At 52.9% G+C, this 14,702-nt stretch overlaps 1 protein-coding gene across 1 annotated transcript; it reads left to right on the top strand.

Moving 5' to 3' along the window:
• Positions 1 to 5,598: 5,598 nt before the first annotated feature.
• On the top strand, positions 5,599 to 14,450 carry LOC133748833 (zinc finger protein 501-like). Its single transcript, XM_062177851.1, has 4 exons — positions 5,599 to 5,632; positions 6,864 to 6,902; positions 9,321 to 9,447; positions 10,621 to 14,450. Exons 2-4 carry the CDS (start codon positions 6,870 to 6,872, stop codon positions 11,907 to 11,909), a joined length of 1,449 nt encoding a protein of 482 aa, XP_062033835.1. The 5' UTR covers positions 5,599 to 5,632; positions 6,864 to 6,869; the 3' UTR covers positions 11,910 to 14,450.
• The last annotated feature ends 252 nt before the right edge of the window (positions 14,451 to 14,702 follow it).

Here is a 14,702-nt window from a genome sequence, read left to right as displayed (position 1 = left end):
CAGAGCTAGTGGGGTATAAAGCAGTAGTGGATATGGCTATGGGCAGTTCCTCAGGGTAGGATGACAGGGGAGGTGCGTCTGCTAACAAGGCGGACCCTCAGTCTTGTTCAGCTGGTTCTGGTTGGCTGTCAGTCACAGGCTTGATGTTTCTGGCTGGCACCCAAATGGGCTGTCCCGCATTCTCTGGGAAGACACAAGCATATCCTCGACCTTTTTGTTAGCAGAGGGTGTGGTCCCTTCCATTCTCCTGTCAGGGGGTCTTTCCACCTAACCATAGGGGCTGGGGTCTGGGATGGAAAGGATCCCCAGTGTTTATAAGCTGGGCCGATCCCTGGGGAATCAAGAGTAAGAAACTTGATAGTGAAAAGGACCTCAGTGAAAGCAAGCTGTGGGTCTGGGGGCATATGATGGTTTTTTTTGTCTTTGTAAGAGATCTTTAATCATCTTATAAGTTCTTTCAATGATGGCCTGTCCCTGTGGGTTGTATGGGATCCCTGCGGCAGACTGTATGTTCCAGGACCTCAGGAAGGAATTCAATCCCTGTGGTGTAGACGCTGGCCCGTTATCAGTCTTTATGGTCCAGGGGACACCGAGGACCAGCATGGGTGACTTAACCGCCTTTATCACATTTCTAGCCTCCTCCCCGGACTGGGCTGTTGCAAATGCAGCCTTTGAATAAGTATCCGCCACCACATGGACAAACTTAAGTTGACCAAAGGCGTTAATGTGGGTGACATCCACTTCCCAGAGCTTATGCACTCCTGCTTGTTGCAGTGGGCCTAACGGGGCGAGGGGGCACAATTCTTGCAAGAGTGCACTAGGTGTTTGCGTTGGCTCATTGTTCGCTCCGGGAAAAGTGATTTTTGTTGCTTTCTGACATATGAAGTTTTTGGTGTAGAAAAGGGTTTGTTCTAGGTGTCTGATGGAAGCCGTGTTGCAGGAGATAAGATAATCGACCTTTTCCTTGCTTTGGGAAACTCACCTAACAAGCAGCAAGTATGACCTGCAAACCGACATGAGCACAGCAATGGAGTTTTCTTTCTGAACTTGAGCCTTGAAGGATCAAAAGTGACAGTATGATTAGGAGCTGAGCCTCACCTGTGTTCAGATGGGGACTGCTGTGGGAGAAGTCCTCATAAACTAATTACGTCAGAGTTCTCACTTAGCCTGTTTTTTTTTTTTTTTTTTTTTTTTAAGATTCATTTATTTGAAAATCAGAGTTACAGAATGGGAGAGACAGAGAGAAAGGCCAGGCCACATTCAGGAGCCAGGAGCTTCTTCCATGTCTCCCACCTGGGTGGCAGAGGCTCAAGTACCTAGGCCATCTTCTGTTGCTTTCCCAGGCCATTGGCAGGAAGGTGGATTGGAAATGGAGCAGCTGGGATTCAAACCAGTGCTGATATGGGATGCCAGCATGCAGGCAGTGGCTTTGCCTGCTGAGCCACAGCACTGTCCCTGAGAAAGTTTTTTTTTAAAAGATTTATTTATTTTTATTTATTTGAAAGGCAGCATTACAGGGAGAGGCAGAGACAGAGAGGTCTTCCATCTGCTGGTTCACTCCCCAAATGGCCGCAACAGCCATATGGGATGCTGGCACTTCAGGTCAGGGCTTTAACCCGCTGCACCACAGCGCCAGCCCCTGAGAAAGTTTTCATTTGCAGTGGCTGTGCGGGAGATACGTGGAGTAAGCAGTGGCAGGAGCAGGTCAGAGAGAAGTGGCCTGTGACGAGGACTGAGGCTGCAGGCATTTTCCCTGTGCCTGTTCTGTGTGTTTACGTACAGACACTGACGATTCGCAGCTTCTCCCTTGCTGTTGTTTTCCACGCCCATTGCTGGGGTTGTCTTTACATACAGTTTTCAGGTTACGGAATGTTCAGCGGGACCATAATGAATTTTATTTTTGACAGGCAGAGTGGACAGTGAGAGAGAGAGAGACAGAGAGAAAGGTCTTCCTTTGCTGTTGGTTCACCCTCCAATGGCCGCTGCGGCTGGCGCACTGCGCTGATCCGAAGTCAGGAGCCAGGTGCTTCTCCTGGTCTCCCATGCAGGTGCAGGGCCCAGGCACCTGGGCCATCCTCCACTGCCTTCCCGGGCCATAGCAGAGAGCTGGCCTGGAAGAGGAACAACAGGGACAGAATCCGGCGCCCCAACCGGGACTAGAACCCAGGGTGCCGGGTCCGCAGACGGAGGATTAGCCTAGTGAGCCGCGGCGCTGGCCAACCATAATGAATTTGAGGACCGGCTGCTGAGTCTCATGGAGTCGGCGATTGTTGCTTCCTTATTTTGGGCGAAGCATGAGGACTCCTTTACCTGTGCGAAAGCTAGCTGAGTCATGTCGGCTGGGAACAGGATTATTTTTACTTTTTCTAGTAGCTCAGATGTGTGTAGAAGAGCGGTATGGGAGCTGAGCACCCAAAGGCACAGACCACGGTGCTGTGAACTTATTGCCTCTCAGCCGCGATTTCTTTCCGCCCTGCAGTAAGACACAGAAGCTGCACCTGCGTTTATTGGTTTTCTGCTGGTGCAATACCAAGCTCTGCCAGTAGAGGGTGTAGGAGATGCACTAAAGCAGAGCCGAAGGGATTTTGGAATTTGTTTTTTTTTTTTGACAGGCAGAGTGGACAGTGAGAGAGAGACAGAGAGAAAGGTCTTCCTTTGCTGTTGGTTCACCCTCCAATGGCTGCCGCAGCCGGCGCACTGTGGCCGGCGCACCGCATTGATCCAATGGCAGGAGCCAGGTGCCTATCCTGGTCTCCTATGGGGTGCAGGACCCAAGGACTTGGGCCATCCTCCACTGCACTCCCTGGCCACAGCAGAGAGCTGGCCTGGAAGAGGGACAGGATCGGTGCCCCGACCGGGACTAGAACCCGGTGTGCCGGCGCCGCAAGGCGGAGGATTAGCCTAGTGAGCTGCGCCGGCCGGAATTTGTTCTTTTCCTTCCCACCGTGCACCTGTGTTGTGAGAACTCTAGGAAGCCTCCCCTTTCAGCAGGTTTGGATGCCAACACTGAAGTGCCCTCCTGGTCAGCAGCCAGCGGGGAGTCCCACATCCACCTGCTCGACTGGCGTCTGAACCCAGCCCTGGAGGCCCCTTCGTCAGGCGTTCGCCCCTTCGAGGGCGACTGGCAGCTTCTGACAACTGCTATTCCTGAGTCTTTAGATTCTATTTTATCAGCTCTAGCAGTTAATGATTGCTTACTGCCTAATTATTCCACGAATCAAAAAGGTCCGCTTCCAGCTCTGTCTCGACGCGCCTTCTGTCACCATGAACAAGCGGGTTTTATCCCAGGAATGCAAGAGTGGCTCACTGTGAAAACCAATCAATGCAACACACGCTATTACTAAAATGAAGGACGAAGCCACACCATCAGCCCATGCAGAAAAAGCACGTGACAAAATCCAATAAAATCGGATGCTGAAAACACTCAGTTAATTAGAACTAGAAGGATGGGGCTGGTGCTGTGGTGCAGAGGGTTAAAGCCCTGGCCTGAAGCACCGGTATCCCATATAGGCACCAGTTCGAAATCCGGCTGCTCCACTTCTGATCCTGCTCTCTGCTAGGGCCTGGAAAAGCAGTAGAAAATGGCCCAAGTCCTTGGGCCCCTGCACCCATGTGGGAGACCCGGAAGAAGCTCCTGGTTCCTGGCTTTGGATCAGTGCAGTGCCGGCTGTTGTGGTCATCTGGGGAGTGAACCAGCGGATGGAAGACCTCTTTCTCTCTGTCTCTACCTCTCTCTTTCTCTCTCTTTCTCTGTCTCTCCTCTCTCTAACTCTGACTTTTGAATAAATAAATGAATCCTTAAAAAAAGAAATAGAAAGGAACCTCTTCAACCTAGCAGAGGACATTGGTATAAAATCCACCAGATGCAATGCTGAAGGACAGAGCTTGGCCCCGAGGTCAATAAGGGACAATGATGGCTGCTTTTGCCACCACTATTCGGTATTGTCCTGGAAGTCCAGAGCAATCAGGCAAGAAATAGAAATGAAAGGTATCCAGTCGGGGAGGAAGAAGCAAAATTATACTTAGGAATGACAGGACGCTGTATCCCCAAAGCATCTGCAAAACCTAGTAAATTGAGCAAAGTTAAATCATCCAAGACCAACACACAAAAATCGTTGTTTTTTAACACACAGTAGCCATGAACAATACAAAAATGCAATTAAGAAGACAATTTCATTTATAACAACATAAAGGAGCCGGCGCTGTGGCATAGCGGGTAAGGCTGCCGCTGCCTGCAGTGCCAGCATCCCATATGGGCACCGGCTTGAGTCCCGGCTGCTCCACTTCCAATCCAGTTCTCTGCTATGGCCTGGGAAAACAGTAGAAGATGGCCCAGGTCCTTGGGTCCCTGCACCCACATGGGAACCCAGAAGAAGCTCCTGGTTCCTGGCTTCAGAACAGTGCAGCTCCAGCCGTTGCAGCCAACTGGGGAGTGAACCAGCAGATGGAAGACCTCTCTCTCTCTCTCTCTCTCTCTCTCTCTCTCTCTCTCTCTGCCTCTCCTTCTCTCTGTGTGTAATTCTGACTTTCAAAAAAATACATAAATCTTTAAAAAAAAAAAGCAGCATAAAAAAGAAGAACTTACTCAGGAATAAATTTAACCCCAACAGAGCGAGACTTGTACACTGAAAATAACAAGCTATTGAAGACCACAAAGCATTGTTGAGAGACATCATGCAAGACCTCAATAAATGAAAAGGTATCCTGTGTGCATAGACTTGACAACTTAGTGCTGGACACATAAAACCGTCTATGTTTATGGGATGCCAAGAGCTGTTTTGACACACGGGTACACGTGTCTTGTCCAATCAGGGCAAATACAACCTCCTCCACTGCTTTCCCAGGTCATTAGCAGGGAGCGCCTGGGACTCCAACTGACGCCCACATTAGATGCCAGCACTGTAGGAGGCTTAGCCTTCTACACCACAGCGCCAGCCCCAAATAAATAAATCTCTAAAAAATAAAAAAGATGCCCCCTTCCACATTTCCTTCACCAGTGGTGCTGTCTTCACAGAAAATGTCACTTGATAAAAGACTCTTCTTTCAGATAGATGTCAAACTCGTTAAAAGTACTTGAATACATCTCAGAATACGGAGCAAGACACATTACCCGGATAAAACAGTGTTGATGGGTTGGGTCATGCGCACAGTAGGGCTGCTGCTTGTGGAAATCAGCAGGAGAGCTCCACACCTGTCCACGTGCTGGTACCCTGCAAGCTTTCCCATCGGAGCCTCTGCAGTTTTTATTTTCTCTCTTGTCATCACCCTAACGCCCTCGAGTCCACAGAACTGACTTTACAAATTTCTATCTATGAAGGAAAGTACTATGATCTTGATTAGCTCCTAAGATAATAAGTGCACACGTGTGTGTGTGCGTCGGACCGACGTGGTTTAGTTTGTCTTTTGATTTTGTCGCTTTGGGAAGCACGTGGGTCTCAACTTGCCACCTGTGCCAGAGTCTGGTGCGCGCGCGCCCTCCAGCGCCGAGGCCTGGGAGAACTACATTACCCAGAATCCCTGCGCAGAGCCCCTGCGGCGCTAAGCCAATGAGGGCCGTGCAGAGGGAGGCGTGGGCACGTCCAGGCGGGACTTCCGGCGTCCCTGCGGCGGCGGTCCTTTTGGTGACTCCTGGGTCGGTCCAGCTGGTCAGGGTCTGAGCTCTTGGTCCGGCCCAAGGTAAAGGGAGCGGGAAGGCGCGAGCCGAAGCGTCGCTCACGGTGCAGGGGGGCGGGTCTGTGGCTCGGGGGGGCGCCCTCTGGGGCGACTCCTCGCGCGGGGCGGGCTGGCGTCGGGGTTTGGCTGGGTCGCCTGCGCTTACCCGCTGAGGTCGGTGCTGCGACCCCTGGTGCTGACCTGTCCGATCCCGCCACCCCGCTGGAGCCCCGAGTGCAGGCGCCTGCTCAGGGCATGCAGCCGCAGCTCTGTTCGGGGCAGTCCAGGGCGGTACGGGTCTGTCCCCTGTTTTTGACAGGCGGAGTGATGGAGAAGTGTCCCTTACAGAGGGACCAGGGTGTGCAGAGCCTGCGGACGCGGCTGGGAAGCGTTTGGGACCCGCGAGCAGATGAGCTAATCTGAGGGCACTGGTGGCCCTGGCGGTTGTCACCAGAAAGACTGGATCCCAGGGACGGTTTTAAAAGGTTCCCGAAGGTTACGAAGAAGCCGGCCGGCTGGGGATAGAAGGCAGGGGTGACTGACGAGGAGAGGAGAGACGGGAAGACAGGCGGCGCAGGGGGCAGGGAGCACTGTTGCTGGACCAGAGTGGCGATGCAGTGGTGCGCAGATCTTCGAGAACAGAGAAGGTATCCTCCGCCTGGGAGCCACCACGCCCCGGTTTAACTTAGGGAGAAATGGAACAACCACTCGCTTCCACATTAAGGGATCAACGTTCCTCTAAAAGTGTGCATATAAACACTGAACTGTGGGAATTTAGCAAGTTAAATTTGTGCATGCAATGCATATGTGGTTAACGCCATAATATACTCCCAGAGCGATACGTTAAAACACTAAACATCACAGTATTGCGTCCTCGTACTGTCAAAGACCCGTCACATGACTTATGCTGATTAAGCCTTGATTTTGTGGATAGTGATAGAGCCTGCTTAGCGCTTGATGCGTAATTACTAATGCGTTCGATACCAGTTCCAACCCCAGGATGTGGGTGTCATTCTTAGGCCCATTCAGTGAAGACAGGCACCGGAAAGTTGAATCCTTGTCCTGGGTCACATAGCAGGTAAGAGGTCGCACCAAGGACTGAAACCCAAAACGTGGTCAGTTAGCCCAAGGTCACCTTGCAGGGCATGATCATGAGATCCCTTGGGGCACAGCATGGATGCCTGTCACTCACAGTCTCACTCTTCCCACAGGTTTCCATGGCTTCAGATACGTTCACGGACCACGCACAGGTGAGTAGATAGTGTCCCCCTTTCATACCTTCCCATGACCCATATGGTCTCCTGGATTTGTCCTGCTACTGCTTGTCTGCCACATTACTCAGTTTGGCCCGGGGTAATGTGTCATCAGACACCTGATCTGGCATCTAGGCCAGTTTCTGGCCACCTGCAGAATGTTCTGTGGCAGGTGTTATAGGCAGAGGGTCAGCATGTGCCCGTGCACAGTGGTGAGACAGAGCTGGCAGGCGGCCTTCACAGGCCTCTGCATGTCTTCGAGGACCTGCGAGCCAGGATGAGGGAGTCAGGCCTGGGGCAGCTAGCTGAGGAGGTGCCTGTATGCCGAGACAGGGAGGGTTTCGAGTGGAGGAGACTTAGCTGAAGCAGGTATTAAGTGTTTCTTCCGGCTGCAGAATGGAGAACAGATCGGGGCGGTGGTGGGGCATGCTGCTAATAGTCTAGAGGATCTGTGATAGGTGGTATAGGTTCATGGCTGTGGGTATTACAGAGAAAGAGGAAGACACAGAAAGCTTCTGTCCACTGGTTCACTCCCCAAATGGCTGGTGCTGGGCCAAGTCAAAGCCAGTAGCCTGGAACTCCATCCAGGACTCCCACATGGGTGGCAGGGGCCCAGGTGTCTTCCACTGTTTTCCCAGGCACATTAGCAGGGAGTTGAATCAGAAGTGGAGCAGCCAAGATTCGAACAGGTGCTCTGATGTGGGATGCTGGCATGGCAGGTGGCAGTTTAACCTGCTGTGTGGCAGTGCCAGCCCCTGGATTTGCTTTTTTTTTTTTTTTAATTTTTTTTTATTTGACAGGTAGAATTATAGACAGTGAGAGAGAGAGACAGAGAGAAAGGTCTTCCTTCCGTTGGTTCACTCCCCAAATGGCCGCCATGGCCGGCGCTGCGCTGATCCATAGCCAGGAGCCAGGTGCTTCTTCCTGGTCTCCCATGCGGGTGCAGGGCCCAAGTACTTGGGCCCTTCTCCACTGCCTTCCAGGGCCACAGCAGAGAGCTGGACTGGAAGAGGAGCAACTGGGACTAGAACCTGGTACCCATATGGGATACGGGCGCCGCAGGTGGAGGATTAGCCAAGTGAGCCATAGCGCCGGCCCCTGGATTTGCTTTTAAAATATATCCAATCAGACTTTGTGATCAAGAGATGGATGGAATTTTGACCCTTGTAGTTAGCAGGAAGGAGATGCCATCAACTGAGAAGGAGAAGTCAGTAGTAGGCATAACTTTCAGAATTATCAGGAGGTAGGTTGGGCTATGGTCCTTCTGTGATGTTCCAGAGACCCTGAGTGGACTGGGTGAGTGGACAGCTGGACACACAGCTGGAGTTCAGACAAGAGGTTCATGCTGAGGACAGCACAAGTCGGTGACCTGTGTGTGGCCTGGGGCAGAGCTGTGAGTCCCATTTAGGAGGCAAAGTCTTCAGGTCATGGTGACCATGTTACTGGGCACCTGCCTAGGGTCGGTGAATGTCACAGAGAGGTAACACCAGAGAGGTGGCTGTGGGGTTTGAGGTGGGTATGGCAGATGGCTGAGCTTCCCAGGGGAGTGACCATAGGAGGACAGTGGTGATGGAGGTGACATGGCAGCCCAAAGCCCGCACTTACTCCCCCTTGTCAAGGCTCACCAGTCTTCTTATGGTGACCATTGGTGGGGCTGGAGAATTTACTTAGGCTTACGAATAAGCTCAGGGGCCAGTGGGAGAGTCGGTGACGGATGGGCGGCCAGGGGAGCTGGGCACTGAACGAGGCTTTGATGGGAAGAGGACAGCTGCAACAGGGGAGGCCGTGATGCGCACAGCACAGCAGTAGAAGAGGGTTTAAGGTATTGCCACCTGCACGTGTTTCGTGGTGGATGAGGTTGAAGCAGGGGCCAGGACGAGGTGGAGAGGTCTGGACAGCAGGGCGAGAGGCCTGCCCTGGCCCTGTGGGCTGTCAGATGTGGGACTTGGGATGGAACCACCCTTACATTTCCCAGCGTTTTCTGGGTTCTCCCCGGAGCTCAGGGAGATGCCCATGGTATACGCAGGGCATGGACAGTGGCAGTGAGAATCCAAATGTGTATGATTGATAGTGTCCAGAGGGATGTGGCCAAGGGAGAGAGCGTGAACTGAGGCTCCCAGGGGCGGGGCCCTAGGAGGTGAGGGAGGACGCTGGGCCCGTGTTCGCTGGTACGGGAGGCATGAACGGAAGGCATGCCCAGGGGGGTTCGTCAGTCCCAGGGCTCAGCATTTACCTGCCCACATGTCTGTAGTTGATGTGGGGGACACAGCGAGGGGACTGTGGTGATAGCTGGCCTCTGCCTCCCGTGAGCCTTCCTCAGAGGAGGGTGGGAAGGACTGGGTTTAGGGAGCCAGCGATAGAGAGGGCCCTGGGGAGAGAGGCTGCTTAGAGACACTGCTGTCCTCATCATGGTAGGGCAGGGTGACCTTGGAGGATGTGGCTGTGGACTTCACCTGGGAGGAGTGGCAGCTTCTTGGCGAGCCTCAGAGACTCCTGTACCGGGATGTGATGCTGGACAACTTCACCCTGGTGGCCTCGCTGGGTAAGTCCCTCACCTCGCAGCGTCCGGGCCGGGCTGGCCCCTCCTCCTCTCTCCAGGGGCCTCTCTCCCCTTCCCACAGCCGCCTGTGGACTTTGCCTCCTTCCTGGGTCTTCTTCCTAGGCTTCAGGCATTCCTCACCCTCTCCCACGGAGTCCCAGTGTCTGGTGCCCTCAGGCCTTCCAGGGAAGGATATGGGGGCCCATGGCTTCCACTTGACGTGGCTTCACCTTGTCGGGGGACTGTCCGGGATTGCCGCCCCTCTCTGCCCTTTACTGCGCCCTCCTTCCTCCAGCTGACGCTGCCTCTTGCCCCATGTCAGGAATCACAGGCGTCAGTTGGAGAACCCGTTTTGGGGGCAGTGGGCCGATCCTATAGGACGTTTCTCCGAGGTTCTTCTTGTAATACCAGTTGTCGTTCCCGGTGGGCTGGGTGCTCTGGCTGTTGGTGTCCATCCACTTGGCTGCTTTGTCTTTCTCTTAGGATTTGCTTCTTCCCAGATCCGTGTAGTTGTCCGGCTGGAGGCGGGGGAAGGCACCTGGGCGCCTGGCAGGGCAGGCGTTGGGCCAGCTGCAGCACTAGGGGCTTGGAGGGGACCTGGCCCTGGTAAGCGCCAAGGCAGGCATAGTTCAGTGTCAGGGCTGGGCTCTCCTGGCACCCAGCACGTCTGCCAAGACAGGCTATAACTCATTTCAGTCTCTCCTTTTCTTACCATTTTCTCCACTTACCTCTCCTGTTTGATTTCTGACCAGAGCTAAGCACACCCTCTCTTGCCTGAAAGTCTCCCCCATTCCTGTCCACCTGTCGTGCTCTCCAACAAGGAGCTACGCATACCGCGCTGTGAGACGCGCTCCTGGCCCGCGTCGTGCTTCAGCAGCTTCTCGGATGCAGTTGGTTTTCCCAGATCCGACGCGGCCTTCCGTTCAGGGCTTCCAGGTCAGCAGCCGAGGAGCCCCCGCTGAAGCCGTCGGCAGATCAGCGAGTCAGGCTCACAGCGCGCCCTTTGCTGTCCTGTGTTCTTGCTCCTCCCCAGAGCCCCCAGTGCTGCAGTGCTGCCGGGCCCAGTATGGAAACCCGCCTCGCCCAGCTGCGGCCACCTCGTCCTCCCAGGAGCCCCGTGCGTTCTGGGATTGCCCGCCCGTATCTGCGTGTACGGCAGTGTTTCTCTGCTTTCAGGCTCTTGGTTTCGGATGGAGAATGAGGAGGCGCCTTTGCAAGCAGAGCCGCACATCAGGACTCCCGGGTCAGGTTCGGCCACGCAGAGTGCCGAGCCATGTGGGATGTGTGGCCCGGTCATGAAGGACGTTTTGCTCTTGGCTGAACGTCAGGGGCTTTGCTCTGGGCAGAAGCTTCAGGCGTGTGGGGCGTGTGGAAGACAGTTCTGCTTCAACCTAAGTGTCCCTCAGCCACAGAACGGAGAGGGGCTCCTCAGCGGGGAGGAGGAGGGGGCGTCACCGCTTACGGGCTGCAGAGGCCACCTGTCAGAGGAGCCCTTTCTGTGCGGGGACCATGGGGAGGATCTCCTGCTCCACCCAGGCCTTCTGCAGAACCAGCCCACTGACCTCCGGGGGCGTCCGCCCAGAAGCGCAGGGTGCAGCGAGGTCATTCCCGCTGGAGACGGGCGTTACAGGTGCCGTGAATGCGGGAAGGCCTTCAGCCACCAGCACCGACTCGTTCAGCACCAGAGGGTTCACACTGGAGACAAGCCTCATGCGTGCCACGAATGTGGCAAAGCTTTCAGACGGAAATGCAGACTCGTTCAACACCAGAAAATCCACACCAGAGACAGGAGTTACGGATGCACGGAATGTGGGAAGTCCTTTAGACAAAGCTATGGGCTCCTTCAACATCAGAGAGTTCACACGGGGGCAAAGCCTTATAATTGTGTAGACTGTGGGAACTTCTTCAGCTGTAAAACCACACTGGTTCGCCATCAGAGAATCCACACTGGAGAAAGGCCTTATAAGTGCACAGAATGTGGGAAATCCTTTAGACAACGGTCTGGCCTTATTGGACACCAGAGAATCCACACAGGGGCCAAACCCTACGAATGCAGTGAGTGTGGAAAATTCTTCAGCCGCAAAATCACACTTGTTCGGCACCAGAGAATCCATACCGGAGAAAGGCCTTACAAGTGTACGGAATGTGGCAAACTCTTCAGCCAAAGCTCTGGCCTTGTCTCACATCAGAGAGTTCACACCGGTGAGAAACCTTATGAATGCGCCGAATGTGGTAAATGGTTTAGCCACAGGTCTAGCCTCAATTTGCACCAGAGAGTGCACACTGGGGAGAGGCCTTATGCGTGCAGTGAATGCGGGAAAGCCTTCAGTCTGAAATTTACACTTCTTCGACACCAGAGAACCCACGCTGAAGAAAGACCGTATGAGCGTGGTAAACGTAGGAAGTTCTTTAGCCACAAATCCAACCTCGTTCAACACCGGCAAAATCATGTCGGAGAGTGTTGAGCCAGTGGCCTTCCCTCGCTTGGTACCAGAGGGTTCGCCCTGAAGAAAGGCTGTGGAATACAAGAGTGTTATCTGCTTGGTCAACGCATGACGGCAGAAAAGCTCTGAGAACAGATTTGTGAAGTGGCCGTCAGCCAAAGGCTACACCTGGCACCTGACGTGCAAGCCGCAGTGTGTGGGTAGGCTTCCGGAGGTGCGATACCCTGTCTGACCTGCTCTAGGCCCTTCCCTGAGTTCTCTCCCTGCCGGTGCCAATGGCAGAAACTGTCTCCTCTGTACCATCAGGTCGCCCAGTGTGCGAGGGACGGCCAGTCTTTGTACTGTGTCCCCTGTAGGAAACCACAAGTGACGTGAGGCCATCACAGTTTACCCTAATCAGCTTAACACACTGATGGGGTTAATAGAATTGGAGCCAGCAAACCAGAAGGCATGTGCCTTATCCAGTGGTGCTTAGAGAAATATTCTGTCACTATAGCTGTGAGGGACTAGGGTGTTCAGGTATTCTCACAACTTCCAGATTTAATGTCTCCTGTGGCTCAGATCACTGGTAGGGCAAATAATCTGAATGTTTTCTGAACTGTCAAGACTATTTGGGTTGCTTACCTCAAGGTTGTTGCTATACAGGCAAGAAAAAGAAACCAAGAAAAGCGCTGGTTGTTTAGGCATGTGACTTATTTAGCATCTATTGCTTGCTAGGCTTTGCTTCCTTTGATGTAGGGCTGTCCCTTCCAAAGGAAGAACATGTTTTTTTTTTTTTTTTTTTTTAAATATTTATTTATTTATTTGAAAGAGTTACACAGAGAAAGGAGAAGCAGAGAGAGAGAGAGGTCCTCTATCCAATGGTTCACTCCCCAGTTGGCCGCAACGGCCAGAGCTGAGCCGATCCGAAGCCAGGAGCCAGGAGCTTCTTCCGGGTCTCCCATGTGGGTGCAGGGGCTCAAGGACTTGGGCCATCCTCTACTGCTTTCCCAGGCCATAGCAGAGAGCTGGATTGGAAGTGGAGCAGCCAGGACTTGAACCGGCACCCATATGGGATGCCAGCACTGCAGGCTAGGGCATTAACCTGCGCCACAGCACCGGACCCCCAAAGAAGAACATATTTAAGATGTGTTTGCCAAATCATCTCATTTTTCAAGAGAAGTGAAGGATCCAGATTTCCATGTTGAACTGTTAAAATTTATTTATTTATTTATTTATTAGAGAAAGAGCCCCCATCTGTTTGTTCACTACCCAGATGTTTGCAGTGGCCCAGGGACAAAGCTGGGGAGCTAAGATCTCAACCTCGTCTCCTAGGTAGGTGGCAGGAACACAACTATTTGAGCCATCAGTACGGCCTCCCAGGGTCTGCATTGGCAGGAAGCTGGAATCAGGAGCTGGAACCAGGGAGTCACCCAGGTATTCAGATATGGGACATACATCATAACCACTAGGCAAAGTGCCTGCCCTGAACCGGTTGTTTTTTTTTAAAATATTTGTTTATTTGAAAGGCAGAGAGTTACAGAGAGGCAGAGAGAGAGAGAGATATCTTCCATCTGCTGGTTCACTCCCCAGATTGCCACAATGGCCAGAGCTGGCCTGATCTGAAGCCAGGAGCCTCTTCTGAGTCTCCCACATGGGTGCAAGGACCCAAGCACTTGGGCCATCTTCCACTGCCTTTTCCCAGGCCATAGCAGAGAGCTGAATTGGAAATGGAGCAGCTGGGACTCAAACCGGCACCCGTATGGGAAGCCAGCACTGCAGGCAGTGGCTTCACCCGCTACACCACAGTGAACCACCCCTTGAACCAGTTTTTGAAGGCTCTATGTAGATGCAGTTGATGTTCAGTAAACTGTACGTATTTAATGTGTGAAGAATGATTTTTATGTATCCATGCAACCTTCACCACAGTCATGATAATGAACATATTTCTCAACCACAGATTTGCCTCATCCTTTACAGAAATCCCCCTTGATCCAGTTTCTTTTTTTTTCTTCCTTTCCTTTTTCTCTCGCCATATGTCTCTTTCTTTATTTAAAAAGATTTATTTATTTGAAAGACTTACAGAGAGAGGGAGAAAGGGAGAGAGGGAGAAAGAGAGAGAGAGAGAGATCCTCTATCCAGTGGTTTATTCCCCCACTGGCTGCAACAGCTGGGCAGGCTGAATTCTATTCGGGTCTCCCACAGGGGTGGCAGGAGCCCAAGCACTTGAGCCATCTTCCATTGCTTTCCCAATTGCATTAGCAGGAAGCTGGATTAGAAGTGGAGCAGCCAGGACTCAACCCAGGGCTCATGGGATGCTGGTGTTGCAGGCAGTGGCTTAACCTGTCATGATGTGGGACCCCCACAGTCTCTAAAGTTTTGCTGTGGTGAATCAGAGTCAAAAAAAATACTAAATGAAAAATTTCAGAAATAATTCAGGTTTTAAATTACTTTTATTTGGCCGGCGCCACGGCTCACTAGGCTAATCCTCCGCATTGCGGCGCCGGCACACCGGGTTCTAGTCCCGGTCGGGGCACCGATCCTGTCCCGGTTGCCCCTCTTCCAGGCCAGCTCTCTGCTGTGGCCAGGGAGTGCAGTGGAGGATGGCCCAAGTGCTTGGGCCCTGCACCCCATGGGAGACCAGGAGAAGCACCTGGCTCCTGCCATCGGATCAGCGCGGTGCGCCGGCCGCAGCACGCCTACCGTGGCGGCCATTGGAGGGTGAACCAACGGCAAAAGGAAGACCTTTCTCTCTGTCTCTCTCTCACTGTCCACTCTGCCTGTCCAAAAAAAAAAAAATTACTTTTGATTTTTTTTTTAATAAAAAGGTTATTT

Source organism: Lepus europaeus, chromosome 19, assembly GCF_033115175.1.
Source record: "Lepus europaeus isolate LE1 chromosome 19, mLepTim1.pri, whole genome shotgun sequence".
In the NCBI taxonomy this organism is placed as follows: domain Eukaryota; kingdom Metazoa; phylum Chordata; class Mammalia; order Lagomorpha; family Leporidae; genus Lepus; species Lepus europaeus.
The sequence above is the reverse complement of the archived record's forward strand: the minus strand, read 5'-3'. Positions and strand labels throughout refer to the sequence as shown.